At 40.3% G+C, this 16,095-nt stretch overlaps 1 protein-coding gene across 1 annotated transcript in view; it reads right to left on the bottom strand.

Annotated features, from left to right (window-relative positions):
* The window catches only part of LOC126983115 (corticotropin-releasing factor receptor 1-like), a 129,205-nt gene that overhangs the window by 1,662 nt on the left and 111,448 nt on the right, over nt 1-16,095 (bottom strand). The window contains exons 8-10 of the mRNA XM_050835612.1: nt 2,562-2,647; nt 1,886-2,021; nt 1-9 (exon numbers count right to left, since the gene is read on the bottom strand). The exon at nt 1-9 is cut by the window's left edge and continues 1,662 nt beyond it. Coding sequence (XP_050691569.1) covers nt 1-9; nt 1,886-2,021; nt 2,562-2,647 — 231 coding nt within the window. The remainder of the gene's footprint in view (nt 10-1,885; nt 2,022-2,561; nt 2,648-16,095) is intronic.

The following is a 16,095-nucleotide window of genomic DNA, read 5'->3' as shown; positions in this document are numbered from 1 at the left end:
GAACACGCCCTGGGGAGAAGGATGGGATGAAGAGGAGGAGGAGGATGGTGATGATGATGATGATGTTGATGATGAGAAACGTTACAGCACAGACACGATCACACCCTAAGGAGAGGAGGAGAAGGATGATGATGTTGATGATGAAGATGAGAAGCGTTACAGCACAGACACGAACACGCCGTGGGGGAGGAGGAGGGGATGAAAAGGAGGAGGAGGAGGAGGTGTTAGTTTGCGTAGTGGAGTCAATAATGGAAGATAAAGAGTAAGAAAACAAAAACTGAAATGGCTGTTGATGAAGATAGATTGATGATAGGCAGCAGGAAGAGGAAGCAGAAACACGGTGATGATGAAGAAGGGGAGTCGATAATGGTAGATAACAAAGAAGAAAAAGACTGAAATGGCAGTTGATGATTATGATAGATTGATGATAGCCAGCAGGAAGAGGAAGTAGAATGAGACGGTGGCGGTGAAGGAGAGTAAGATGGATCGCGAGGTAGAAAGGAAGGGTTAGAGGAAGCAGATAAATGACCTTAGCGGGGAGACGAAGGGACGAAGGAGGAAGAGGGGGGGAGAAGAGGATATCATAGAGATGGTGTTGATGGGAAGAAGATGGATAATGGAAGGGGACGCGTGGTAATGATGCCGGAAAGGGGGAAAGGAAGGGAGGGGGTGTTAGCGATGGGAAATGGATGGTAATGGGATATGGGAAGGGAGAAGTAGGAGGAGGTTAAGGAGGTAGAAGAAAAAAGAGAAATAAAATAGAGAAAAAACGAGTGATATAAGATAAAGGAAGACCATGGAAGAGAGGATGGAAGAGGAGGAGGAGGAAAGGAAAAAATGAGGAGATATTGTGATGTGAATGGAAGTACTGAAAAAGGAAAGGAGGAGGAGGAGGAGGAGGAGGAGGAGGAGGAGGAGGAGGAGGAAAGGGAATATAAAAAGGTGGAAAGCGTGAAGGAAAAATATATTGCATTGATTGATAACTTGCTCTCCAAAAGCTCCGTCTGTTTGTGTTTGCTTGTTTGTTTGTTTGTTTTTCTATGCATGCACACCCACCCACGAGAGAGAGAGAGAGAGAGAAGTTACCAGGAACGTTCAGAGAAATCCACCCCGCTCCCTTTACACACACACACTCGCACGTAAAAGGGGAAAGTGGTAAAAGGGAGGATTGACTCAGATCTGGGAGGTGTAAAAATATATAAGTTCATGGTAAAAAAGAGAATGGAGGCAACTGGGCGGTGATAGAAAACGGGCTGCGCGTTGCCACAAAGAACACAGACAACAGAGGAGGAATACGTGGCTTATGTGCGATGTTATTTTGGGAAAGAGTATGTAAAAGTTTGCACAAATGTAATACAGGTTTAAATGTGCATAGAAACGTTTGGTGTTGCTGCTGCACATCGTAGAGGAAAGAAAGGAGATAAAGGGGTGTTTTCAGAGAGTCTAGTTGCCAGATGTTGCCAGCTACTTCGTCATTCTGCCCAAGGAGCCTGAGGTGATCTTTCATTTATCGTAAACTACCTGTGTTTCTCTGGGTCTTGTTTCAGTTATACCTCAATGGAATAAATTAAACCGTTGTTGAGAAAATGTTATAAAAAAATGTTGCTTAAGACTGCGGTGCCTTCGTGGATGGACGCTTGTAATGAGAAGGGTTTTTATCTGTTATTTTTTTATCTCGTTTACGAAGACGAAAAAACATCGAGAATGATTACATTTTTACAATTACTTCATGTATTGACGTCTAAGTGAGCCCTAGAGAACTATTGGGTATTTACGATAACTAAAACGTTACTTCAGGCTCCGTGGGCAGAAAAACGTACTTGCTGGACTTATATTGGAACTTTATTTTTCAGTGAAGGGAGATAAATTGCAACCCTCTGTGTACCTGTGACGACTGCAGGATGGCGTTGGTGAGCATGTAGGCGCCCTCCAGCCTGCCTCTGTCCCCGGGGTTGACGGCAAAGAGGAGGTTGGTGATGCCCAGGAGGGGGAACAGCACAACGGTGGCTTTGATCGCCTTCCTGAGGGTCACGGGAGGGAGGCAGGGGTTAGCAGAGAGATAGAGAGATGGATGGATTGACATAGATAGAAAGATAAGGATATATAAATAGAACGATAATTAAAGATAGGCAGCTACATTGGTTAAATTATAGACATAGCTAGATATAAAGTTTGCTTAATAATTAGATAGACAGATAAACAGAGGGAAAGATAGTTTTTTTTATGCAACAAAATACAACCAAGTAATATATAGCAATCATGATTTATTATTGCCGTCCATTAATAAAACAATAAAACTATAAAGCGAGTTATTTAAAACGTGAGAAATTCCTGAAACTATACGTATCTCAAAGCGGTAACACACACACACACACACACACACACACACACACACACACAGAAAGTTATGTAGGCAGGTTATTGATTGCTCCGTCATGCAATTCACAAATAAAAATCTCTCTCTCTCTCTCTCTCTCTCTCTCTCTCTCTCTATCTATCTATCTATCTATCTATCTATCTATCTATCTATCTCTATCTGTCTATCTATCTATCTATCTCACCTGACTTGGGTCGTCTCCACGGCATCGCTCGCTCTTAGTTTGGTGACCAGGATTCTGATGATGTTGACCAGAAACATGAGGTTGATCTGCAAAAGGTCAACAAGAGGTCAAAGGTCAGCAAGAAAGTCAAAGGAGTAAAGGCAATATGTTATGTGCATATGGAATGACGTTAGAACATACCTCGTCTTTATTTGACATCTGTAATTTTAAAACACCGCCAATCATAACCTAATTTCACTGTCCATTTATTTAGCTAAACTTTTCTGGGGGGCGTCTAACGTATTGGCGCTCACCATATGACTGCCAGGCCTGTTCCACTCATCCACTACTCTGGTCTCCTCGTCCACTATCCTAATCCCCTCATTCACCATTTTGCTCCACTCATCCACTACTATGTTCCACTCATCCACTACTCAGCTCTTCTCATCCACTATCCTAATTCCCTCATTCACCATTTTGCTCCACTCATCCACTACTATGTTCAACTCCTCCACAACTATTCAACTCATCCACTGCCTTGTTCCACTTATCTGCAGCTGTTCCATTCATCCACTTCTCTGTTTTCCTCATCCCTCACTGTTCCACTCATCCACTGCTCTGTTACTCTCATCCATCACTTTCACTCATCCACTGCCTTGTTCCTTTCATCCCAGTTGGTCCACTCATCCACTGCTCTGATCCACTCATCCCTCACTGTTCCACTCATCCACTGCTCTGTTCCTCTCATCCATCACTTTCACTCATCCACTGCCTTGTTCCATTCTTCCACAGCTGATCCACTCATTCATTGCTCTGCCCACTCATCCACCAAGCCTGTTCCACTTACCCAACACTCACGCATCCACTACTTTTCCACTCCTCCAACAATTTTCAGCTCATCCATCACTCATCCACACATCCACGGCTGTCAGTAAACCGATTCTCTCCTCTGTCCTCGTCTTAATTGCATCTCTCCAACTTAACCCCATTACTACGTGTGCTAATCTGCTCCCGCGTACGCTACAGTGAGGTCTGGTTTAACTATTCTGTAATGGTAGTAGGTCATGTATATTGTTGAATGAGATGAATTTGTTAATGAGAGAGAGAGAGAGAGAGAGAGAGAGAGAGAGAGAGAGAGAGAGAGAGAGAGAGAGAGAGAGAGAGAGAGAGAGAGAGAGAGTTAATAAAAAAAAGAATAAGAAGGTGAATGCTGTAAACTAGAAGGAAAAAGGGGAGGAAGAGAAGATTAAATAATGTAGAGATATAAGAAGAAAAAGACGAGAAAAGAAGAAGGGTTATGAGGGAAAGGAGGACGGAAACAGTGAACAGACTATAATATTGGGACGCATTATTATTGTCATTATCATCATTATTATTATTATCATCATCAGTATTATCATTACAACTATTATTAGCAAGGGAATCGGAGCGTGAAGCTATCTTAACACACAGCCAGATTATCCTGTGTTAGTGTTCTCAGATCCCCTTAATTAGGCATATACAATTCGTGTCGACGCGGATCAGATCAGACGAAATACTGGAATGACCTTTAAAGCCATTCCCAGCGGTGCGTGTGACCTCCCTGTACTGTTGCTCGTGGTGTTACAGAAGTGGGTCTTGATTTTCTTCGGCTTTTAGTATATTTTCTTCTTATCTTACGTTTTGGCTTTTGTACGTAGATATTCCTTGGTCAAATCCTTATTGCGGTACGTTATCCCCTCACTGTACTGCTCCTCGCGGGGTTATAGAAGTGGGTCTTGATTTTCTTTATCTTTTAGTAATGCTTTTTCTTCTCTAACGTTTTGGCTGTTGTACGAAGATATCCCTTTGTCAAGTCCTCATTGCGGCTCGTATCCCCTCACTGTCCTGTTGCTGGAATTTTTATATATGTGGGTCTTGTGTTTCTTCATCTTTTAGTAATGCTTTTTCTTCTCTACCGTTTTGACTGTTGTACTAAGAGACCCCTTTGTTTAGTCTATCCCTCAATGTACTGTTGTTAGTGTTGTTATATTTGAGAGTTTTGTTTTCATCTTTTTTTAGTATTGTTTTTTCTCTTTTCTTCAATTTTTCTCCTGTGGTATCATGCTGAGTCCCCTTCGTTAAATCCATATGGCGTTTTGTGTCGCTTCGCTGAACTGTTCCTCGAGTTATAATTGTCTTGTTTTTCCTTTATTTTTTATCGTTATTTTTTGTTTTGTTTCATGTAGGGGCTAATTCCTTTTGTTTAGTCCCTATGGCGTTATTTGTCTTCACTATGCTGTTCCTCGTGTTATAATTGTCTTGTTTTTTCTTTATCGTTCATTGTTGTTTTTCTGTCTTCAGTGTATTTTTTGGGGTTTCATGTAGCGGCTAATTTCTTTTGTCGAGTCTCTATGGCGATATGTATTACCTCACTGTACTGTTCCTGGCCTTGTTATAATTCTCTTGTTTTTTTTATTATGTTTTAGTGTTGCTTCTCATCAATGTTTTTGCCGTGGTTTCATGTTGAGTTCCCATCGTCGAGTCTCTTTTGCAATTTGTATTTCTTCGCTGTACTGTTTCTCGTGTTTTCATGTCTACTACTACTACTACTACTACTACTACTACTACTACTACAAATTCTACCACCACCACTACTACTGCTACTACTACTACTACTACTACTACTACTACTACTACTATTACTACTGAGATCCATAAAAGGGCATCAAGGGAAAACAAAATATATATAGACCCAAACAGACTCCCCTGCCTATATAAGCAGACATGGATACGACAAATAAAAGTGACAGTTAAGGAAATAATAAAAAAAGGTATTGGGGGTGACAAAACCAGCGCGTAATGAGTTAACAGTTGGGTGTTGACTCTAGCTTAAAACTCATCATTTCAACATATTAAAGCAAAATACGAATCACCTTTTATGCCGTCACTCTCCACCTGGCGTTAATGCATTACCTGAACTAATTAGACGCAGGGCAAGCTCCGAGGTTAATCACAATTCACATCCACACAGAAACCGACATTAATATTTTGCCACAGTCATCGAAGTGGGGGAAAACGTGGGTCATGTTTTGTTTCTCTCCCTGTCACACTTGGGGCCCCTGCTGACACCCGCCTGATATAACCTGACACAAGCTCTGAGGTCAAGCCTGTTTCACATTCACGTATTCACCCAGCAAATTAACCGTGATATACCCTCTGGATTAATGGAAAAAAAGATGCTCTGTTTTGTCATGGGTTCAGATTTGGGTTGCTGTAGACATGGTACTAATAAACAGAGAAAGTAAAGCGATATTGCAGTGACAAAAACGTGGAAGTCAAGCCATGATATACCTTATGGATTAATGGAAAAATAGATGCTCTGTTATGTCATGGGTTCAGATTTGCGTTGCTGTAGACATGGTACTAATAAACAGAGAAAGTAAAATGACATTGCAGTGACAAATCTCCAAGTCATTCATGATTCAAAATTCACGTATTCACATAACTCACCACCTGACATACCTTCTGGATTAATGGAAAAATAGATGGTTTGTTTTGTCAGGTGTTCAAAATTTCATTACTGTAGACATGGAACTAATAAACAGATAAATTTAAATGACATTGCAGTGACAAATCTCCAAGTCATTCATGATTCAAAATTCACGTATTCACATAACTCACCACCTGATACTCCTTCTGGATTAAGGGAAAAATAGGTGTTCTGTTTCGTCAGATGTTCAAATTTTCATTACAGTAAACATGGAACTGATGAACAAAGACAGTAACGAGATATTTCAGTAACATAAACTCGGAAGTCATTCATGATTCATATTCACGTAATCACACACGTCACCACCTGGTATACCTTCTGGATTAATGGGAAAATAGATGCTTTGTTTTGTCAGGTGCCCAAGCTGTGTCACGGTAAACATGGACTCATAAACAGAGACAGGAACGTGATATCGCGGTAACATAAACTCCTAAGTGTTTTGTAATCACGTATTCACCCAGCAACTCAGCCTTCTGAATTAATGGAATATAGATGCTTTGTTTTGTCAGGTGTCCAAGTTGTGTCACGGTAAACATGGACTCATAAACAGAGACAGGAACGTGATATCGCGGTAACATAAACTCCTAAGTGTTTTGTAATCACGTATTCACCCAGCAACTCAGCCTTCTGAATTAATGGAATATAGATGCTTTGTTTTGTTAGGTGTCCAAGTTGTAAACATGGACTCATAAACAGAGACGGGAACGTGATATCGCCGTAACATAAACTCCTAAGTGTTTTGTAATCACGTATTCACCCAGCAACTCAGCCTTCTGAATTAATGGAATATAGATGCTTTGTTTTGTCAGGTGTCCAAGTTGTAAACATGGACTCATAAACAGAGACAGGAACGTGATATCGCCGTAACATAAACTCCTAAGTGTTTTGTATTCACGTATTCACCCAGCAACTCAATGGAAAATAGATGCTTTGTTTTGTCAGATGTCCAAGTTGTGTCACAGTAAATATGGCACTGGTGAAGAGAGACATTAGCGTAATTTTCAGTAACATAAACTCTGAAGTCAAGCATGTTACATATTCACGTATTCACACAGCAACTCAAGGATAACATACCTTCTGAGTTAATGAAAATAATGGATGATCTGTTTCGTCAGGTGTTCAAAATGTCATTACTGTAGACATGAAACTGCTGAACAAAGGACATTAATGTGATATTCCAGTAACATTTACTCGGAAGCCACGCCTGTTTCATATCCACGTATTCACTCAGAAGTTAAGAACGATATACCTTCTGAATCAAAGAAAAATATATGCTCGGTTTTGTCAGGTGTTCAAATCTTCATTACTGTAGACATGAAACTGTTGAACAAAGGACAGTAATGTGATATTCCAGTAACATTAACTCGGAAGTCACGCCTGTTTCATATCCACGTATTCACACAGAAGTTAAGGTTGTGAAGGTGAGGAAGTAAAGGAAAGAAAAGGTAAGAAGAAAAATATATGCTCGGTTTTGTCAGGTGTTCAAATTTTCATTACTGTAGACATGAAACTGTTGAACAAAGGACACTAATGTGATATTCCAGTAACATTAACTCGGAAGTCACGCCTGTTTCATATCCACGTGAGGAAGTAAAGGAAAGAAAAGGTAAGAAGAAAAGGTAAGCTAAGGAAGAGGTAGACTGCGAAGATGGAGGGGAAGGAGAATGAAGGGGAGATGAATGGTAAAACAACTCTCTGAACGTGAGGAAGGGAAATGAAGAGGAAGGGAGAGAAAATGATTTGGGTACACGTATGATATATTTCGCCGCACGAGTTGAAGGAAAAAAATACGAATACTGTTTTGTTTTGCTATCCGCCCAATTCGCGTCGTAGCAGCCGTGGGAGTAATGAAATAACGCGGCGGCCTGACAACTGTGTAACGCAATGTGGGCGATAAAAGACTCATTGAAGCGGCGACACGTGGAGAGGTTATCAAATTCCGGTTCGTCAGGCGGGGAATGAAAAAAAGGGTTGTGAGTCATTGATTTATTCGCTATGCCGCCCCTGCTCCTCCTCCTCCTCCTACTATTACTACTACTACTACTACTACTACTACTACTACTACTACTACTACTACTACACACACACACACACCTTACATAAACCCTCCTACACATCATCATCATCATCATCATCAACAACAGAAAAAACAAGAAGAAAAAAAAGCACCATTATTATTATCATTATTATTATCATTGTTATTGTTGTAGGTGGTATTGTAGTTATTGTTATCGCTTTTTTTTGTTGTTTACGGTCTCCCTCCTCCGCTCTCTCGGCAATGGCGGGTCCAATAGAGACTTATTTTTCGCATCGTGTGGGTCTTTTCCGGTCCGGCGGGCTCTCCTAGACCACTTAACGAACAGCCATCTTCGTTAGTCCTGCGTGCAACGGCTCACCATTTTACCTTCTTGTCTCCGCCGCTATAACGAGGCACCTGGCGGACACCTGATTTCATGGCAATTAGCTGTCATGTTATCCCGGAGAGGTTACATGCCCGTCTAAAGGTGATGGGCGACGGCCGTGTGTGTGTGTGTGTGTGTGTGTGTGGTAGGTTATGTGTCTACCTACCATCGTTTGTCTTCTTTTTGTCCTTTTTTATTGTTCCTGATCCTCTCTCTCTCTCTCTCTCTCTCTCTCTCTCTCTCTCTCTCTCTCTCTCTCTCTCTCTCTCTCTCTCTCTCTCTCTCTCTCTCTCTCTCTGTCTCTCTCTCTCTCTCTCTCTGTCTCACTATCTCTCTCTTTCTATCTATCTGTCTGTCTATATATCTATCTTTTCATGGCTTACCCAAACATAACTCTTCATATTTTTCCTGGTATGTCCTAATATCCTTCTAATCCTTTTCCTTCATACATCTAATCTTCTTTCTGTCTCATCTTCGTTATTCTCCTTTCCTCTTCCTCTTCCTCTTTCTTTTTCTTAGTTTCCATTTGGTCCCATGCTCTTTAATTCTCCCTTTCTCTTTTTCAATTTTATCTCTTCTTGTTTTATCTTTTAAATTTCAGTATCTTTTGCTTATTTAATTTCTGACAGTTTTGTCTCTTTTTTTCGTAGTTTTATTTTAATTTCTTTCTGCTTAAAACATCTACTTATTTATTCATATTACGTCATACTCTGCTATCTTTATTTTACTTTCTTATTTGCCTAAAATCATCTTAATATTTTTTTCCCCCTGAGAACACACCTAAATTCATGGGTTATTGTCTTTAAATCCATCCCATCCATCTTTTGTCCAGTTCCCCATTGCAAGAGTTGTATCTATCAAATCCTTCATCACATCCTGGCCACCTGCCATTCAATTCCATTCTACCTAACATCTATTTCTACTTCCTCCATCAACTCCCTTGTCGTTTCCTGCCCACCTGTTTCACCCACCTCACCTCACATCCCTCTCCCTCTAATCCTCAGGTGAACTCAGGTGTCAGGGGACGGGGGTGAAAGCAGGTGAAAAGGGGGTCATTTGTGTTATGTATGAGGCCGTGCGCTCCTTGGCCTCACGAGGGTTGGAGGTAAAAGGTGAGGAGGGGAGGAAAGTGGGTGGGAGAGGGAATGGAGAGATAGGGGAGGAGTATATGATGGAGGAGAGGAGGCGGGAAGGAAAGTGGAGGGGAGAGAGAATGGGAAAATAGAGGACGGATAGATAGTGAAGGTGAGGAGGGAAAGGAAAGTGAAGTGTTAAGGAAATGGTAAGAAATGAGAGGGGTAGATAGCGAAGGAGGTGAAGAGGGAAAGGAAACAGGAGGGGAAAGGGATTGATAAGATAGGGGAGGGATAGATGATAAAGATGAAGGGAAAGGGGGAAAGGAAAGGGGAGAGGCAATGGTGAGATGGGGAAGGAGTAAAAGTGAAGATGACGAAGAGGGGAGTGGGAATAGGTAGGGGTAAATGGGGAAGAAGGTAAGGAGTGAAGGGAAAGAGGGAGGCGAAAGGTAGATAGTGAAGATGAAGATGAAGATGGCCGCCTGTACAAGGATGCGAGTACCTGTGTGAAACTGAACGAGGGGCGAGGGAGAGCTTTTGTGTAGGTGTGAGGCAGGAGTGTGTGATGTCACCAAGGCTCTTCACACCTTCTTGCCTTGTCTTTGTCTATTTTGGCCTTGAGCTGTTTCCTTTACCGTAAAAAAAATGTAAAAAAAAAACACACATTGATGGCTGGTTTTTTTTACGGCACAGGCGACAGTTCAAGGGTATATAAAAAGGAAACATTAATGAAAAAAAAAGCCCGCTACTCACTGCTCCTAAAAAGAGTACAGAGGAGTGGCCGAAAGAGAGGTCAATTTCGGGAGGAGAAGTGTACAAGAAAAATAACTGAAAGAGAGAGTAGGAAATTCAGGTGCAAAGCTAATAAAAGAAAATTACTGAACTCTCTTGGTGACAGTTACAGTTAGGTGACACTGAAGTTGCCTCTGATATATATTAATAGATGAATAGTGAATGGAAAACCTCATAGCCATATCGTATAATTTTTTACAAGTTTCTTCTTTCCTTCAAGTGTTAAAGAAAGGGAAAATGTGAAAGTAGAGGTGAAGAGAAAGAAAATGAATGGAAAATGAAAATATATTGCTGGATAAAAAGTTAATGGAATCCTCACAGCCATATCCTATAATTTTTTACCCGTTTCTTCTTTCCTTCAAGTGTTAAAAAAAGGGAAAATGTGAAAGTAGAGGTGAAGAGAAAGAAAATGAATGGAAAATGAAAATATATTGATAGATAAATAGTTCATGAAAAACCTCGTATCCACATCTTATAGTTTTTACCCGTTTCTTCTTTCATTCAAGTGTTAAAAGAAGGGAAAATGTGAAAGTAGAGGTGAAGAGAAAGAAAATGAATGGAAAATAAAAATATATTGATGGATAAATAGTTCATGAAAAACCTCGTATCCACATCTTATAATTTTTTACCTGTTTTTTCTTTCCTTCAAGTGTTAAAAGAAGGGAAAATGTGAAAGTAGAGGTGAAGAGGAGGAAAATGAATAGAAAACTTCATATCCATATCTTATAATTTTTACCCGTTTTTTCTTTCCTTCTAGTATTAAAGAAAGGGAAAATGTGAAAACGGAGGCGAAGAGAAGGAAAATGAATAGAAAACTTCATATCCATATCTTATAATTTTTACCCGTCTCTTATTTCCTCCAAGTGTTCAAAGAGGGAAGAATTAGAAGGTGGAGGTGATGAGAAACGAAAGAATAGGGAAATGATTGAATCTCTTCCCTCCCCAGTAGACAGACCTTCCGACTTCCATGTTCTCCTTCCTCATTTCCCTCTTTGTAACCCCTGAGGGATTTTAGGGTTTGGGAAGAAGGAAGAAGTAGAGGCAGAAAAAAATGTCACTCTCCCCTGTTCCCAATGCCTTGTTCTCTTCTCTTCTCCTCCATCACTTTATTCTCTTCCCTTCCATCAACGTCCCCATTCTCTTCATCTTCCTCTTCCTCTTCCCCCTGGTGAATGCTCTTTTCCTCTACCTCCCTCCCCTCCTTCTTGCCCTCTCATTTTCCTTAATTCCCGTCAGGCTCTATCATCACTTATGCTCTATTCCCTCTATTTCCTCTCTTTATTCCTCTTTCCTCTGTTCCTCCATTCCTTCCTTTGCCGTCTTCCTCCCTGACTTCCATATCAATTCTCTCTGTCACCATCTGGCCTTAAATATTTGAGCTACAGCCGACCTCAGCGTCAAGGGAGGCGTATACCATAGTGACCCCTGCGGAACTGGCCTCTTGTTTGCCTCGGCGCCGCACCGTCAACAGAAAACGAGACACTTACCGAGGCAGGAGCACGGACGAGGAGACATGAATTTGTACCCCCGACTTTTATCCTCAACATATATTATTTTCTCTTGTTTTTTGTGATATGAGGCGGAAATATAACGTATTTTAACACTAACACTGAGAACACGCCTGAATTCATGGGTGATTTACTGTTGTTATATTCATCTCATCCCTGTTGTATCCAGCTTCCCTATGCAAGAGTTAGCCAGTATCTTCATTCTTTCTTCCATTTCATACTGTCGCACGAACACTAACCTGAGAACACCTGACTTTTTGATGATATACTGTTGTTAAATCTCTCAGCTCTGTGTTATCCAGCCTCCAAATGCAAGCGTTGACCTGTATCTTTCTTATTTCATCCCTTTTATGCAAATAGTACCCTGAAAACACGTCTGAATTCATGAGTGATATACTGTTATTCAATACATCCCATTCCCATCTCTGTTGTCCAGCTTCCTAATGCAAGAGTTGACCTGTATCTTCATTCTCTCATTACGACACGTATTTTGCTCACTGATTTGTTTCCTTTGTCACATAGAGAATCAACCTTCCCTTTGTACTCCCTCTGTGTTTATTACATTGGCAGCAGGAGCATTTTAAGGGCAGTTTTACCTTACACTTATTTTTTCGCCTCCTTTGCCATAAACACAATCAGCCTCTAGTTTTAAAAGCCGTGACAAAAGCCGCCCCGCCTCGTCAACAAACACCCGATGGAGCACACGTCTCGTTCCCTCGGATACTATGGGTTGAAAAAAGGGGCGTTAGCAAAAGGTGATATTTTGAATCGTTCCTAATCATGTGCTTTGTTTTGGTGATGAAGATTAACGTGACGGTCGCGATGAAAAGTAACGCAGCAAAAAAGGGGTGTCAGGAAGTAGGAGTGTGTTTTAATCCTTCTAATTGTGTTTTGATAGCGTGATGAAGATTAACTAAACGGACGAAATAGAAAAAGGAGAAAGTCGTGTATTTTAATCCATCTAATTGCTGGACTTGTTTGAGGTGACGGAAATTGCAGTTATGGGCGAAGCTAAAAAATACCTTAGGAAAAAAATAGATATACAAAAAATGGGTGATGATCTTTAATCCTTCTAAATGCTGGACTTGTTTTAAGTGATGGAAGTTGCTGCTATGGGCGAAGCTAAAAAGTACCACAGGGAAAAAATGGATATACAAAAAATGGGTGATGATCTTTAATCCTTCTAAATGCTGGACTTGTTTTAAGTGACGGAAATTGCTACTATGGGCGAAGTTAAAAAGTACCACAGGGAAAAAATGGATATACAAAAAATGGGTGATGATCTTTAATCCTTCTAAATATTGGACTTGTTTTTGGGTGACGGAAATTGCTACTATGGGCGAAGCTAAAAAGTACCACAGGGAAAAAATGGATATACAAAAAATGGGTGATGATCTTTAATCCTTCTAAATGTTGGACTTGTTTTAAGTGACGGAAATTGCAGCTATGGGCGAAGTTATAAAGTCCCACAGGAAGAAAAAAAAGGTATACACAATGAGGTGATGATCTTTAATCCTTCTAAATATTGGACTTGTTTTAAGTGACGGAAATTGCAGCTATGGGCGAAGTTATAAAGTCCCACAGGAAAAAAAAAAAGGTATACACAATGAGGTGATGATCTTTAATCCTTCTAAATGCTGGATTTGTTTTTGGGTGACGGTAATTCATGTTATGGCCGAGGTAAAATGTAGCTCAGAAAAATAACGAACTCACGGGAAATTACCTTCATGATGAATCTTCTGCGTGGCTCAAAAAGCGACTCAAGTTAATTGAAAACGGTGAAAGAGACACTATGGTCGGTATGATAAGACACTCGCTCCTCACATCAGCTATTTCTAAAGGTCAAAGAGGGGGTCAGTCGGGTTCTAATGAGTGTTCCTTCAGGTTCACGGTACAGAGGAAGGGTCATACTACCACCAGGGTCATAAAACTACTCCTGGAAATGCCTACAACTCCTATGAAAGCCTTGTCAAATAGGTGTTCTCGGGCGACGAAATGTCTTATAAAATGACACTATTTAAACTCCATATATATTGTGTACTTTCTTGTTCTCGTTTCTCTCTCCTTCAGAACGAAATATTAAACCCAAATCAAGTTAGTCTCCCAAAATAACCTTAAAAATAGGAGATGCAATATTCCTTACACTTAATAAAAAAAAAAATCACAGTCCTATTCTATCAGTAAAATTTAATAGTCCTTTTGTAATTAAAAGTCATACATCTTATCAGTGTAATAATCAAGTTAGTCTCCCCAAATAACCTTAAAAGTAGGAGATGCAATATTCCTTACACTTAATAAATAAAAAAAATCACAGTCCTATTCTATCAGTAAAATTTAATAGTCCTTTTGTAATTAAAAGTTATACATCTTATCAGTGTAATAATCAAGTTAGTCTCCCCAAATAACCTTAAAAGTAGGAGATGCAATATTCCTTACACTTAATAAAAAAAATCACAGTCCTATTCTATCAGTAAAATTTAATAGTCCTTTTGTAATTAAAAGTCATACATCTTATCAGTGTGATAATCAAGATATTCTCCCTAAATAACCTTAAAAGTAGGAGATGCAATATTCCTTACACTTAATAAAAAAAAATCACAGTCCTATTCTATCAGTAAAATTTAATAGTTCTTTTGTAATTAAAAGTCATACATCTTATCAGTGTAATAATAAAGTTAGTCTCCCCAAATAACCTTAAAAGTAGGAGATGCAATATTCCTTACACTTAATAAAAAAAATCACAGTCCTATTCTATCAGTAAAATTTAATAGTCGTTTTCTTATCAAAAGTCTTAGTCTACCAACTCTTTCGTATACTATATTACCTAGAGAATACAAACAAGATGAACCTTTTTTTCCATTATTTTTTCCTATTTGTTAAAGTCTACATACCCTCGGCCCATACCTCCCAGCCTCTTTCTTCCCCTTGGTTTTTTCTCTCTCTCTCTCTCTCTCTCTCTCTCTCTCTCTCTCTCTCTCTCTCTCTCTCTCTCTCTCTCTCTCTCTCTCTCTCTCTCTCTCTCTCTCTCTCTCTCTCTCTCTCTTCCTCTCTCCTCTCTCTCCTTCCTTTCCATCCATTTTTTCCTCTCCTGTTATCATTCCACTAACTTTTATTTTATTTTACCTCCATGTTATTCTCCTCTTTCCCTCCTTCCTTCCATCTCAACTCTTCCTCATCCATCTTTTTCTTTTCCTCCATCTCTCTCTCCTTAACATCATAATTTTCCTCCGTTGTTCCATTTTCTCTCCATATCTCCTTCCTTGATATATTATTCCTCTCCTTCCTCCCTCTCATCCCACCTCCATCTCTCCCCTCCTCTCCCTTTTTTTTCCTCCCTCCTTTTTCCATGTCTTCCTCTCTCCTACCATTCCTTCAAGTTTGCGTTCCTTTCTCTCTCCCTTCCTCTCCCTTCCTCTCCCTCTTCCTCCCCCTCAATCTCTACTCCTTCCCTCTCACTCCACCTCCAATTATCTCTCTCTCCCCTCCTCTCCCTTCCTCTTCCTCTCCCCTCCCTTTTTTCTACTCTCCCTTCCAATTTCCGTCCAGATATCTTAATCTTTCCCTCTCCCTTCCTCCCTCTTTCTCCTCTTTTCTCTCTCCCTCCCCCTCTCTTCTCTCCATTCCTACATCTCTTTGTCAGAGAGAGAGAGAGAGAGAGTGAGAGAGAGAGAGAGAGAGAGAGAGAGAGAGAGAGAGAGAGAGAGAGAGAATGCTAATATTTATAACCTCCTTAAGATTATTCTTAGGTATTAAAGACCTATAACATAAGAGGATCAAATTCTCTATCTTCTCCCTCTCCTCTCTCCCCCCCTCTCCCTCTCTCTACCTCCCTCCCCAATCTTTTCCTCCCCTTCCCTCTTCCCTCCGCCTTTCACTCCTTTGATATGTTTTTTTTTTCTCCTCAACCTTCCTCCCTTTCTTCCTTCTCTCACACCCTTCTATCACCCTCCCTCCCTCCTTCCTTTATTCTCTTCATGTTTCTTTTTTTTTCCTTCTTTCCTTTGTCTTCTTTTCACTTTGTCGCCTTTTCCTTTTTTTCTTAATCTTTCCTATTCCTCTGTTTTCTCTCTCTTCTTCCTCCCTCCCTTTCTCCTCTTAATGTTTCCTCCTTTCCCTTCTTTCCTTCTTTTCACTTTGTTGCGTTTATTTTTTTTCTGAATCTTCCCTTTTCTCTCTCTCTCTCTCTTCTTCCCTTCAACTTTACCTTCCTCTCCCTCTCCGTCCATACCTTCTAGTCTCTTTCCTCCCTTCCATCCACTTTCCCTA

The sequence above is a fragment of the Eriocheir sinensis genome, chromosome 53 (assembly GCF_024679095.1).
Source record: "Eriocheir sinensis breed Jianghai 21 chromosome 53, ASM2467909v1, whole genome shotgun sequence".
Lineage (NCBI taxonomy): Eukaryota > Metazoa > Arthropoda > Malacostraca > Decapoda > Varunidae > Eriocheir > Eriocheir sinensis.
This window is presented reverse-complemented; position numbering and strand designations above follow the sequence as displayed.